The 14,306-nt window shown below is 46.1% G+C and overlaps 1 protein-coding gene across 2 annotated transcripts in view; it reads right to left on the minus strand.

Moving 5' to 3' along the window:
* SUPT6H (SPT6 homolog, histone chaperone and transcription elongation factor) overlaps positions 1–14,306 on the minus strand; it is a 36,784-nt gene that overhangs the window by 5,625 nt on the left and 16,853 nt on the right. For both annotated transcript variants that reach the window (XM_077852006.1, XM_077852005.1), the window contains exons 10-29: positions 14,068–14,157; positions 13,725–13,867; positions 12,915–13,063; positions 12,665–12,763; positions 11,432–11,561; positions 11,197–11,347; positions 10,867–11,021; positions 10,490–10,685; positions 9,965–10,104; positions 9,732–9,849; positions 8,715–8,791; positions 8,330–8,465; positions 7,893–8,030; positions 7,647–7,814; positions 5,919–6,046; positions 4,578–4,785; positions 3,606–3,753; positions 2,835–2,977; positions 1,767–1,907; positions 314–509 (exon numbers count right to left, since the gene is read on the minus strand). In XM_077852006.1, coding sequence (XP_077708132.1) covers positions 314–509; positions 1,767–1,907; positions 2,835–2,977; positions 3,606–3,753; positions 4,578–4,785; positions 5,919–6,046; positions 7,647–7,814; positions 7,893–8,030; positions 8,330–8,465; positions 8,715–8,791; positions 9,732–9,849; positions 9,965–10,104; positions 10,490–10,685; positions 10,867–11,021; positions 11,197–11,347; positions 11,432–11,561; positions 12,665–12,763; positions 12,915–13,063; positions 13,725–13,867; positions 14,068–14,157 — 2,854 coding nt within the window. The remainder of the gene's footprint in view (positions 1–313; positions 510–1,766; positions 1,908–2,834; positions 2,978–3,605; positions 3,754–4,577; positions 4,786–5,918; positions 6,047–7,646; positions 7,815–7,892; positions 8,031–8,329; positions 8,466–8,714; positions 8,792–9,731; positions 9,850–9,964; positions 10,105–10,489; positions 10,686–10,866; positions 11,022–11,196; positions 11,348–11,431; positions 11,562–12,664; positions 12,764–12,914; positions 13,064–13,724; positions 13,868–14,067; positions 14,158–14,306) is intronic.

The raw sequence follows: 14,306 nt of genomic DNA on the forward strand, positions 1-14,306 counted from the left end.
TCAAATTCTGAGACTCTTTCACCTTCTCCAGACCTGGGTTCTCTGAGGTGAAGGATGTGTGAACCTGGCTTCCTAAGGTGCTGAGAGAATGAAGCTCTAAGAGTCATAGTGCATTACCAAAGAACACGTGACCCACAAAGACCCTGGCTTCCAGCCTGGCCACTGACTCCAGCCACGATGTTTCTGGGCCTGAGCACCTCAAAGCTGAGCACTCACTCCCCCCGCCCCGAGGTACAGCCATCAGCAAGTGCATAGTGCAGAGAGCGGGCTGCCAAGACCCGGGCTGCAGAAGTGTGGTGGAGGCCACACTCACTGGTCCGCTGCTGCTTCCGTTTCATGTCCTCCTCCTGCTTGTGGTCCGCTGCTTCGGCATCAAAGTCATAGTAGGTGTCCTTGGGCAGTTTCCACTCATTGTTCCTGTCCATGAGGTCTGAGGTTCGGCAGGTGAGATCGGCACTAAACTTCTCAATGTCAATCTTCATGATGCGGCAGTGAACGGTCATTCCCACCTAGATCCACAGAACATTTGAGCTGGAAGGGACAAAGATGATCTAGCCCGATGCCCCATTTTACATGTGAGAAAACCAAAGTCTAGGCCAAAAGATGGAGAGTGATTTGCCCAAAGCTAGCCAGCTAGCAAGTAGCAGATTAGGAGTTCAGTGTGGAGTCTGGTCTGCAGACTACGGGCCATGGTCGGCACAGATGCCTCTTACTCTAGGCAGGAAAACCAAACAGGAGCTTCCTGGGATCTACTCTGCCACTGTCACTATTCCCTTCTCCCATAAAGTTACCTAATTACTGTTCCTGGGGTGCAATCAAAGTCTGGCTGCCCTTTTTGGAGAGGAGGCAAATAAGTGCTTTCTGTTCTTTCCCTCTGACTTGAGCCTTTCTATCTAAACAGTGGCACAAGCCCATTGCATTGCATGGCTCTCCTTTAAAAAATCCCCCTAGGGCAGCCTAGGTGGCTCAGCGGTTTAGTGCCTGCCTTTGGCCCAGGGCCTGATCCTGGAGACCCCAGATCGAGTCCCATGTCGGGCTCCCTGCATGGAGCCTGCTTCTCCATCTGCCTGTGTCTCTGCCTCTCTTTCTCTCTGTTTCTCATGAATGGATGAAATCTTAAAAAAAAAAAAAAAAAAAAAAAAAAATCCCTCTAGCTTCTTTTTTAGAAGGGTCTTTCTCCAATCTTCCTAACTCTACAGTTCTTAGGGGTTCATGACACTTAGAACGAGAGAATTTGGCAGATCTGGTACCAGCCATGTCATCAACTAACTGGGTGATCCCCGAAAAGGCGGTCAAATTTGCCTGAAAAAGGAAGGTAATATTTCTTTCCCTACCATGTTGTGAGACTAGAGACAGCATATGTAATGTCAAGTGCTGGTATCTACTGGGTGAATAAATGGCAGTTGGCAGAAGAATATAGAACAGAAAGAGACCTTAGCCTTTGTTTCACAGCATGTAAGGCTGGGTCCTGCTTCCTGCCTGCAGTCTAAAGCACAGCTTCCCACACAGGAAGAGAGAGCCCTCTCCTGAAGGGCTTGGCAACCCAATGAACTTTCACAAAGACAGTGAACAAAAGCTGCTACTCATTCACATGCTTCTCACCCTGGCTTCTTTCAACTAGTTATAAATCCTCCTGACACTCTCCCTCTACCAGCAGGCACTGGGAAGAGCTTTCACTTCTGGGGGGGCATAGCCCAAAGTTCCGGAAAGCACAATTTGGACAACTGTAAGTTGCACTAGATGCCTTAGCCTGGTCATTCATCTACCTTCACTCGCTCCTCCGGCCGCTTTACCACTTTGTCACTGAGGAACTTGGTGGGGATGAAGCCGGTGACACCATTGTCTAGCCGTGTTTTGACACCAATGGCCTGGCCTGGGCATGAACCGCTGTCAAAGTGGTTCCAGACCTAAAAAGTGCATCAGAATAGGAGCTTGGTCATTAGGATTCTGGAGATCACACATTCAAAAAGGAGCTGCTGGGACACTGTAATTTATCTTATCATAACACCTGGCAACATGTCTGAAAACACAATGACTTAGCCACCCACCAACATAGATTTTGAACATCCCTAATGTTCCTTAATTCATAACTGATGTTTGGCACCACTGGCCATCAGATCAATCCTTTATGTTAATCTAATCTGTACATCCCTCTAGTTGCAACTGAGGCCCTCTTGCACATTTTGTTCAGACATAGTGGACATTAGAAATAAACACATCAGTCTCCTCAGAACAACCTGTTTCAATGAACCAGGTCCCCCTTGACTTTCTTGTAACCCGGACAAATCCCATCAGCTTCTTTTATTAGGTACAGTTCAGAAATTATCACCTTCACAGACTGCCTGTTAACATTTGAAGACTCAGAAAAAGCTTTCAGAGTGGCTGTAATGACTTCTGACCATTAGAAAGGCAGATAGTGTCTAGAAGAACTTGGGACAAATTAAAATGTGTGTGGAAGATGGAAAAATTAAAGAGAACCTACAGATACTTTCTAACTAGAATGAACAGGGAGATTCCTAGCCTGTAATAATATACGACTTCACGTCTCTAATCTGGTTAGATTCCAAGAGAATGGGAAACAGGGTTAAAGGCTGAGCCAGAATAGAAGGAAACACACCGATTTCTGACCAGCATACAAAGGGACTTCACATTAGACCTGTATGTGTTCCAGCCCTCTTCCCTCTCTGCGTATTTGTTCGGTAAAAGCATGTAATAGAAAACAAAACAAAGCAAAACAAAAAGCATGTAACAGCTCGATTCTCGACTCCTTTCCAGAGTGCAGAGAACATTTGACTGAAGAAATCCAGTAACCATAATAACACTGCAGCACCTACCTCACTTAGCTCCGGGAAATTGTCTTGCTGACAGAAGGGGCACTGCCATAGCCCTGTCTCATCGTTGCGGATTGCCTGGTCATAGCTCTCACCCTGGGGACGCCTGTGGGCAATGCCAGTGACGTTGCAGATAATGAGCTTTCCTGTGGGAAAGGGAGGACAGGGAAGGAAAGAAGAGAAAAGGGAACAGGCTAAGAGAACTGGAGGAGTGACTCCTTCCACTGATATTTTCCTGACAAAACATCTGTCTTGGGATCCCTGGGTGGCACAGCGGTTTGGCGCCTGCCTTTGGCCCAGGGCGCGATCCTAGAGACCCAGGATCGAATCCCATGTCGGGCTCCCTGCATGGAGCCTGCTTCTCCCTTTGCCTGTGTCTCTGCCTCTCTCTCTCTCTCTCTCTCTGTGACTATCATTAAAAAAACAAAAACAAAAACAAAAAAACATCTGTCTTATAGCATCTCCACTATAGAAGGAGGTGGTTTCCCTCACCTCCTTCCTTGAGAAGGGAAATCTTCTGATCTGATGACAAGGAAACATGAAGCCTATGAGTGACTCCCTAAAGATCCTGCGGCAGCAGGTTAAAGACACAATTTGACCTTGGACTTAGTTTTGACTTCTAGTCCAGGACTTTATAATCTTCTTAAATGTCCCCAGTCCTTTCTACCTACAAACCTGCCTCATTTTGTTGGAATCATGGCTTGGTTTGAATGTTAATGCACCCCCCCACCCTTACATATCCTCCTCCAACTAAAAACCAGACCCAGAATTTACCAATGTAGAAGGTCTCTGGCGTTTCTTTGGTTAACATATTGAAGATTTCCTCTGTGTTGGGAGAGCGGTAGGCTGTCCGGAGATCCTTATACCGACAGCTCAGCTCCGCTCGGATGTCGTACAGGGTGATGTGTTTATCACCATAGCCCTGGGAAAGATATTCATCAGGAAAAGCCTTGCAACCATTCCTGACTGAAGCCACAAGGGCTTTCTTGAGGCTGATGTGAGACTCCATCCTGGCAATCCAGGATCACATCCTGAGCCAAAGGCAGACATTCATGCACTGAGCTACCCAGGCATCCCAACAAGGGCTTTCAATGGCCCCCATCAGGGCTTCTCTCTTCTTCCCTTTCAACATTTAAGATAGGAAGTTTTCAAGTTTTCTCTTAACCATGCAACGTTCTAGAATAAAAATGCTTCACAGAATCCCGATGTGTGAAATAGACACATGCAAAGCTGTGCTACTGGAAAGGAGGAGAGGAGGTGCGCCTGGATGGCTCAGGGGTTGAGCACCTGCCTTTGGCTCAGGGTGTGATCCCAGGGTCCTGGGATCAAGTCCCGCATCAGACTCCCTGTGAGGAGCCTGTTTCTCCCCCTACCTGTGTCTTTGCCTCTCTGTCTCTCATGAATAAATAAATAAAATCTTAAAAAATAGGAAAGGAGGAGACAAGGTCTAAAAGGAAATTTGACTGACAGCAATCCCTACCCCGCACCCCCTTGTAGTGACTGTATCAGTCTGAGACTCCCTTGGCTCCTTAAGAGGCAGAGTGAACACTTCCTTGAAAAACCCAGTATAAAAAAAAAAAAAAAAAAAAAAAAAAAGAAAAGAAAAACCCAGTATAGCCTGGGGAGGGACAAGAGAGGATCAAGTCTCACATGTTAACAGTAGAAGTTTTCTGGAGATTTGATGCCTGAGTTTCCTCCCAACTAGGCCATGATTTCTGTGTCAGGCCTCTCCATTGTCACTCTCACCTGCCTCTCCAGTTCTTCTGCAAAGGCATCAAGGTCCAGGTCCTTGAGTCGCTCTGGGTTTTCCAAGATTTCTTCAAGAGCTCCTGCAGGGTTGGCATCCTCAGCTGATTCATCATATTCCAGAGCATCCACTGCCATCTTCCTGGCCCACTCATAGGTCTCAGGGTGGACTCGGGAACCATCAAGAACCTCAATGTATGAGTCAGTGCTGAAGGCAAGGCAGAAAAGGGGCAAGGATATAAAACAAGAAGCTTCTAGTAACAACCCAAATGTCCACCAATGGGGAATTGGTTAAATAAATTAGGGTACCTCCATACAATGGAATACTATACAGCCATTAAAAATAATGAGGTAGATCTATGTGTGCTGACATGGAAAGATGGCCACAATATACTGATACGTGAAAAATGCACTGCAAAACACTATGAACCGTATGATCCCATTTTCGTAGTAAATGGGTAGTTAGTAAATGCATAGCAAAAATAAAATTTAGGAACGTTGTAGTATACACCAAATCGTTATGGTAGTTATCTCTGGGGGGTGGGATTATGGGGGACTTCCACTTTCTGCATAATACTGCTATACAATGAATTTTATAATGAACTTAAATAAGTGTTACAGTAAGATAAAACAAGAAGGGGGAAAGAGACTTCTGACAATTTGCTGGCAGCTATTTTCCCCCATAAAGCCTTCCCAGGCTGGTCTTGCCCGTGCACTCACATGGACCTATGTTATTCGTGGAGTGTTACAGCAAAGCTGGGTGGAAAATGAAGTTTTAGAACTTGAAGCCTATTTCCCCACTGATTTCCATTACTGAATGAGGAGCTATGTGCCCGTGGAAAAGATCCTCCAAAGACTGAGTTGATAACTTCTGGAGAGGAAGAGGTCAATGGTGAAGTCCAAAGTCCAAGTGAATAGAACTTTCTCTCAATAACATCATCTCAAAACATACCGAATCTCTCTCCCCCTTCCTTACTTCCTCATACCCCCACACTCCTTTTCCATTGCCCCTGCCAGTCCCACCCTTACCTAGCCATGGTAGATGGTAATAAGAGAACATGTTTGTGTTTACTGAACGAAGTCTTGTATGTATCCTGGCCTTAATTTATGAAGTTAAGTTGGTTCTTTTTATGATTTTCTCACGCAAAAAAAGTTTCACATAATTGAACCGATCTTTTCCATAGGTCAGAGGCTCTTGACTTTCAATAGAGGTTCCTCACCTTTGCTTTAAAATATTTCTCAATTCAAATACCTTGGGCCCTTTGACAGCCCTAATTCTCTGAATCCCCAAAGCAAAGCCCAAGGGACCTCCTCCTGGCCCACCCAGGCAGAGGGCATCACCTGTCCCCCAAGGAGGCTGTGTCAATCTTGAGGAAGCCAGCACAATTCATGAAGACTTTGGGACCCATGTGGCACATGGTGACCAGCTGGGTCCGGCTCTCGAGCCTGGTGTTGTTCTGCTTCAGGATCTAGGGGAGAGGTGTGGGGTGAACCAGAGCAGTAGGCAGGCCTCCCCCCTCCCTGCCTGCTTTCATGTTTCTGGGAAACCCTCTATGATGGGAAGTCTCTCCCCATGCCTCAATATCTAACACTATACCCTACTATTTTAAAGATTATTTTAATGAACTATATTACACTTGCCAAAGGTAACTAATGTATGGCTTAAAAATGATATAATGGGGCACTGGACTGGCTCAGTCAGAAGAGCATATGACTCTTTTTTCTTTCTTCAAGGATTTTATTTATTTATTCATCCATTGCGCCACAGAGCCAGGCTTGTTTATTTATTCATGAAAGACAGAGAGAGAGGCAGAGAGAGGCAGAGGGAGAAGCAGGCTCCCTATAGGGAGCCTGATGTGGGACTCGATCCCAGGACCCTGGGATCACTACCCAAGCCAAAGGCAGATGCTCAACCACTGAGCCACCCAGGTGCTCTGAGCATGTGACTCCTGATTTTGGGGTTGTGAGTTTCAGCCCCGTATTGGGCGTAGTGATTACTTAAAACAAACAAAAACTTAAAAAAAAAGTTAACGATAAAACATATATCCAACAACCCCACTACTCATCTTAAGCAAAAGAGTATTACCCATGCTTCTAAAGCTCCTTGCATTCCCTTTCAACTCCTGACTGAAAAAAAATTTTTTTTTTTAAGATTTTAGTTATTATAGAGATGCAGAGAGAGAGAGAGAGAGAGAGAGAGAGAGGCAGAGACACAGGCAGAGGGAGAAGCAGGCTCCATGCAGAGAGCCTGACGTGGGGCTCGATCCAGGGTCTCCAGATCATGCCCTGAGCTGCAGGCGGCACTAAACCGCTGCGCCACTGGGGCTGCCCTTAATTTTTTTTTTTTTTTAAGATTTTATTTTGAAATCTTTACCACTTGAATAAATCACTGTCCTGAGGTTTGTGTCTAGTATTTTTCCCACTTCCATTTTTTTTTTTAAAGATATTTTGAGAAAAAGAGAGAAAGAGGGAGAGAGAGCATAAGCAGGGGAATGGAAGGCAGAAAGGGAGAAACAGACTCCCCACTGAGCAAGGAGCCCGACTTGGGGCTTGATCCCAAAACCCTGGGATCAAGATCTGAGCCAAAGGCAGACACTTGACTGAGCCACCCAGGTGCCCTTCTTACTTTCTTCCATCTGTTTTTTTTTTTTTTTTTCTTAATTTATCTATTCATGAGAGACAGAGAGAGTGAGAGAGAGAGAGGCAGAGACACAGGCAGAGGGAAAGCAGGCTCCATGCAGGGAGCTGGATGTGGGATTCAATCCCAGGTCTCCAGGATCACATCCTGGGCTGAAGGCGGGGCTAAACCGCTGAGCCACCTGGGGTTCCCTCTTCCATCTGTTTTAAATTCTGGTTTACAGCTATCTTTCCCATGAGCCATTTGGTATAGTAGTGAAGAGCACAGCTGTGGCCACCTGAGTCTAAAGTCTGACTTGGACTCTCACTAGTTGAATGACTATGGACAAGTCTCTTTACCTAACTTTGGCCTTTTGCCAAATCATACTGGCATAGTGTAAAGACTCAATGAAATGGGAACTTTCCTTATTTTCTGATTCAACCCAACCCTACCTTTAGGAGATGGGTCCCTTTTCGAGGTCCCAGGCCACAGACATACTGGATTAAGGCCTGGCTGTACGGGTGAGCGATGGCACGGTTGACATCGACCCCAACTTCATTGACTCGGTTGATAAATTCACAGTACAAGGCGTTGAGCAGCTCCTCTTTTACCACATGCTCCTGTGGACACACAGCAGGCAGGGATAAGATGACTGTGCCTTTCTGCCTGCCTAGGCTTATCTGTCAAACCCTACTCACCTGCAAGGGATGAAACTTGAGACACAGAATATCTTCATCAGAGCTGCACACCTGGGCAAATTCAATCAGAGGGTCCTGGATGCGCCGGGCCAGGGAGACGGCCTGTCTCAGCACTGGAGGATAATCCCGGAACTCTGCCTAGAGTCAAATGAGGACCAGCAGGACCATTAAGTTCCCTCAGGTGCCAACAGCAAAAGGAAGTCCAAAGCGTTCTGACTTTAAGTGACTTTCTCATTTCCTCTGGGGCCCTGTTTTTCTGGGGCCAATTTAATCTGCAGGGCTCCTAATCTGAGCCATGACTGGCAAAATGAAGCATCCTGGGATGGGTTGAGTAAGTGCAGTCCTGTGCCCTTGGTCACCTTCATTTCCCTAATGAATTTCCCTGGGATTGACAACTCTCACTTGTGCAGGTCCTAAGACTGGGGCTCCAGCATTACCTCCGATTTCTTGCTGTTCATATAGAGAATGGCCAACTCATTATCAACCAGCTCCACCCCAACAGAGGACAGCTGTTGGCCCTGGTCCAGCTCATGCACAATGCGCTTCACATCTTCAATCAACATCTGGGCGTCCCTGGAGGGATGAGGGGTGTTGGTCGGGGCTCTTTCTGAATTGTTTCTCAGGGATAGGCAGACTTATGGCTGGGATGCGGGTAAGGTGGGGGAGGAAAAGGCTTTGAAGACAAAATACTCCCCGGGGATAGGAAATTTACCAAGGGTCTACAGAGGCACATGCTCACTTTTTTAGAGGCACATACCAGATTCAGTAAGAAGGAATGAATGAATTTAAGCTAGGTCTAGTCTGATCCCCTGGTGTTCCTACCTGTTTTCTCCTGCGACTGTCACCACATGAGGCTTTTTGTTCAGGAGAAATTTCTTTAGGGTTTCAATGTCTTGAGCCTGGATTAAAATAAAATTGGAATTGAATGGCTCTGAAGATATGGAGATTTCTAAAAGTTTGCTCTCCCTAAGTAATCCCAAGACCTTATAAGACCAGAGAAAAGTAAGCTACAAGTGTATATGATACATACACACTGTCTAACTGGAACACAAACAGGAGACTAAGACCTCTGGTTATATATCCATTAACATTTCCTAAAATTACTACGCTTCTGGCTTGTACTCAGTTGTGAGCAAACACACCTGGGTCTTCCTTTTCTTTCTTCCTTTCTTTGAAGTAGTCTCTACACCCTACATGGGGTTGAACTCATAATCCTAAGATCAAGAGTGGCATGCTCCTCTGACTGATCCAGCCAGGAATAAACATATTTAGGTTTTGCTAACATAAACCACTGTTTGGCTGTTAGGGCTATTCTAATCTCATTTCAACGTTTTTTTTTTTCTTAAAAAAAAAAAAAAGGATTGTTAAAAATTACTTTAGGATGCAACCCTCTTCAGCAAAACGGAGTTATCTTTATGTTAAATAAAATCAGAAACATATACCTGAGATGAATTCAAATTCCTTTTTCCTTGGGGAAAAAAAAAAAACACACTGAAAGGCTAAAGCTGGGAAAAGGTTGGCTTAATGCCTCACTGGCTTTCAGCTCCTGGAACAGTATGACCCAGATGCTAGTAAGAACAGAGGCCAGAATGGCAGCTCCCAGATGCACACAAGGTCTAGGACTTGGCCTCTAGCCAGAAGTAAATTCTGCCCCAGAACTTGAGTGCCATCTACTGCTTATGAAAGTGAGACTTATCTTAGGACTCCAGAGTTCAGCAACCAGGTAGAGATTATCAGGGTCTTGTATAGGATGTTGTATAGACCACAAACATGTATCCCCAGTGCAACTGTGAAATGCACTTAAGATGTACACTTGGTTACCCCATCCCAGCCACTTACCTTCTTTTCCCTTTCCTCTTCTCTCCACGCAGTTCGCCGTTTGGTAAAATGTGGCAGCCGAAGGAAGTCTGTCACTTCTCCTTCGCCATTGACCAGGGCACAGAATACAGGATGATCTCTGTCAACCAGACCAGAACAGTGCAATAAATCAGAAATAAGAGAATATAAATAAGAGAAGAATGAGATTAAGAGAGGGAAGGGGTGAGGCCAGGCAAGCACGAATGGGCAGTTACCTGGCAGAGGAGAAAGCAATGCCTAGGACTCGGATGCCCTTCCCTTGGTTCTCATCCATAAAGTCATCGTCTTCCTCTACCTGTTGATCTGGCCGGTATGGTGCCACCCTCAACCAGTTGTAGAGTTTTCGACTACATGCCTGAGGAGAAGACACACGGATCTATGGCCAAGAGGCTAACCAAGTGTGCTAATAAGGAAACAGATGTGGGCACTTGTGTGCAAAGGTTTTAACGACATGTGCACATGCTCTGAGCCCTTGGCAAACTTTTGGTATGAAGGCATACCTTGCTTTTGGAAACAGGAGTATATAGAGGACAACAATATAAGCCAAAAACATTTGGATTGGGGGTGGGAGCCGAAAGGGTCCTCAAATGGGGAGGTCCTGGAGTGATCTGTAGCCTTGTTTGCAGTCCCCCTGATTACACTCTATCCACCCGGAGAAGACCACTATTAAGGGGTTCCTGTGCTCTCCACTCTAGTTTGGGGAAACCATGGACCTAAAGACCATGAGTTTCTGCCTTAACCTTTATGACGTATTCTTTGGCTTCGGCCAGCAGCTTATTTTTGAGTTCCTTGGCCATCTGCACGTAGAGGAACTGCTGCAAAGCTCGTTCAATAGCCATGGTGCGCTGTCGGTTCCATTCCTGCACCTGGTGGCTGAACTCATCTCGGTAATAAAACTGTTTGATCTCTTCAAAATAGGTCTGGTCATTGCCATAGCTGAGGAGAGAACACTGTAGTGTCAGGGTGGAGAAGAGAGGGGATACTCAAATGTCCCCAAACACAAGTGAGCCAGGGACAATGGCTTGCTTGACTCTGAAACTGTGATTCACATTCCTGAAGGCCTGCCCCCCTCATCAAACCTTCCCCCAAACAGTCCCCAGCTCAAAGCTTTGCTTACCCTTCTACCCCCTTCATGTCTATGCTGATGTCAATGGTGAGCAGCCCTTCGTCTTCAGCCAAGCAGATCTTGAGGAACTGGTCATCTCTCAGTTCCTTAACAGGCTTGTTCTTTAAGTACTTGAAAGAATAAGCGTAGTGGGCTTCATCGACATCCTGTGTATAGCAAGAGGAATCATCAGCCTACTAATAGGCTGGCTTGACCATAGGAGCAAAGAGTGCCTCTTTGCTCATGGGCAGACAGCTCAGCTGAGCACAAAAGTAAGAAATTCAATCCAGTTGAACACAAAGATGGACCACATGTTAGATCAAAACCTTTCAACCAGCTCACCTTTCTGCCTTTCTTGGTGGGGGTTATATTTAGCTTGGCTCTCTCCTGGAAGGTTTGCCTCAGCACCTGTCGGACAAGGGGCTCTCGGGCAATCTGCAGGGCTACCATGTAGCGAGCACCTTCCAGCACAGCTTCTGGTGTCGGGAATTGGCTGTGGGGAAACGGGGCAGCTGCAGAATGACAGTGCCTTGGCCCCCAGGCCCCTCTTCCTGCCAGCCACTTGTTGTATGCCTACCTGCAGACATAATCCTTGGCCAGCTCCAAAGGCTCAGCAGGGAACTGCTCTGTCTCGTGCCGCTGGTAGCTATCCCGGAGATTTTCCCCAAACTGCTCCGGAGTAAGCCCAAACTTTTTGGCCAGACCATCTAAAGCAAACAGGAGGGTGAAAGGTAAGACAACAGCTAGGCTGACAAATGTCTTTGGTCTCTAAGTCCAGAGCAGCAATTTTGGGAACTAAACTGTAAAAGGGTCACAAATAAGCAGGACCAGGAAGTTTACGGATAGTGAAAAAGGGTAGGGTGTGGGGAAAGGGCAGCAGGTGCCATGTCCAGTCATGAAGGTGACTAGCAGTAGCGCCAAAAGATGGATGAAAAAGATAAAGCATTCAAGCAGAAACCAAAATAGGAGCAGAAGAAACTTGAGGAGCTAAAAGTGAAGGACTCGGGGAAGGGACCTACAGGTGGAATTAAGAAATCTGGCAAAAAGTTAAGTTGTTTTTTGTGCCCAAGGCAATGATGACTCTTAATTCCATTCCTGTTTAAATATCTGGATTCCCTGTCACAGCATCTGTTGCACCTATGACAACAAAGTATTGTCTTATATCCTGTTATATGTTTAAGGATAAACTTTGTTAAAAAAAAAAACAAAAAAAAAAAAACAGGGATCCCTGGGTGGCGCAGCGGTTTGGAGCCTGCCTTTGGCCCAGGGCGCGATCCTGGAGACCCGGGATCAAATCCCACATCGGGCTCCCGGTGCATGGAGCCTGCTTCTCCCTCTGCCTGTGTCTCTGCCTCTCTCTCTCTCTCTCTGTGACTATCATAAATAAATTAAAGTTAAAAAAAATTAAAAAAAAACCCCAACCAATCTTAAAAAATAAATAGTAAAACAAAACAAAACACAAAAAATTTGCCTTTAAGCACCCGACATGCTGTTATCAGGCAGCAGAAATAGGAATTTTCTTTGACTCCTGGGCTCAAAACTAAGATGGAAGTTACAGTTTAATGGAAGAACCTCTCAAAGATAGGATGGACTCCATCCCTCTGATCATGTGAGCTTCTCATTCCTTCAGGTAGTTAGGGAAAGGTTGGACTATTACTGTGGGCTGGGTGTTGGTAATATGGGCAAGTGTTCAGAATTGCACTGGTGAATCGCTGAAATGACTAAATCCTTTTCCTGCCCACTAGTGGCAATCAAAGAACTCCCCTTGCTCAGGGCTAAATACACAGGATACAAAGCAGCTAGCTTTTACCTAGCCCAGCACTCTGGCAGATGGTGTACATGTCTCGGCGGGAGGCCTGCTTGAGCTCTGGGCCCCTCTGCTCCTCATCTTCTGCCTCTTCACCCTCACCTGGGAAGAAATCCTGAGTTACTGTTCTAGTTTCCAGTCACTCCCAAGGACCTGACATCTGTAGAGAAGCCCCAAAGGGCACTCAGCCCAGGCCATCCTAGGGGATGCTGTGGCCATCAAGCCTCCCCAGGTTTTCCTTTCCAGCACTCACCTTCCTCATCTCCCTCTTCCCGTACACGCTTCAGCTTCTTGCGGCTGGCCTTGGCGGCATTCTGCATCTTGGGGATATCACGACCATAATAAAGCAAGAAATGGTTGTAGACATCTTTCAGCTCATCCATTGACTGTACATCCTTCAGCCTGGAGGAAAGAGACATAAGATCTCAATTGTCACTGAGTAGTAGAATAAATCCAGTTCTGCTACAAGAAGCCCAATTCCCATGAAGCAAGATCTCAACTGGAATGGTGCCTATGTTCTTCAATTATTAGAGATACACACCACCACCACCAGACCATGACTTACTTTCAACTAAGGTATCTGAGAAAAGGAGTATGTCAAATGATGATCATTAGAAATGGATAAAAAAAAGGGAAAGACCAAAAAAAAAAAGGGAAAGATAGTTGAAGCATCATGTCTCTAGCAAAGTTCAGAGTCTTTGAGATGGCCTGTCCCCCTACTCCACCAGCTTCATGACACTGGCCACTAAAGTCATCTGCTCCCCTCCCATACTTGTTGATTGCAGGCTCATCAAGATACTTTCTGGTTATAATTTGGTTTCCAAGTAACTTTATATGCAGGGAATTTTCAGATCAGCAAACATGACATTCTTATTCTTTTAACCTTTTTCAACAATATAGATAACTAAGATGAATTTGTTTGCCAAAAAGATCACTTTTGATGTGGTGACAAATTTCTAAAGGATGGGCCCTGTGCTGAGGATTTCGTACGTTATGCTGCTCCCTGGGGGCCCATCTTAGGTCTGAGGGCTCTTTGTAATGGAATAAACCCTGCACATGTTACCTCTCCATGTCAGTGGTATCCAGAGCCCGGATGCCATCAGCAAGAGGTTTATCAGGGTCAGCGGAGATCTGCTCATACTGGTAGGCCTGCATCTTTTCAAATAGCCGTGTTAGGTTCTCTTTGCGAATCCTCAGTTGGGTCCACTAGGACAAGATAGGGCAGGGGTAAGGGCTGGTGTTTGGCCCTGGAGACCCAAAGTTGCTCTATTCTTTACCGGGAGACCCTGAGGAGAGCTTGACAGAATAGAGAGGTTTGGGCTGCCACCATACAGAAGGCTTAGGCTCTTGAAGTAGTGGTTCCCAGTCCCCACCTCAGCTTCTTAGAGGGTACGGATCCATCTTACCTTTTCATCCCATTGCCACACCCTCCACAGGTCATTGATGTGCAACTCAGGCTCCACATACTCCTTACGGTAGAAAGCAATAAAAGGCACCTAAGGTTGCAAGGAGACCGCAGTCAACCAGAGTGGAAAGATCTATAAGAAGCTCCTTTGCCAGAGGGGTAAGTGGCTCCAGAAAATTCAAGTTGGAAACATGGCCTCCCTCAGAGGCTCATCAAGGGCACCTGCTCTCCCCCATAGGG

Source organism: Canis aureus, chromosome 16 (genome assembly GCF_053574225.1).
Source record: "Canis aureus isolate CA01 chromosome 16, VMU_Caureus_v.1.0, whole genome shotgun sequence".
NCBI lineage: Eukaryota > Metazoa > Chordata > Mammalia > Carnivora > Canidae > Canis > Canis aureus.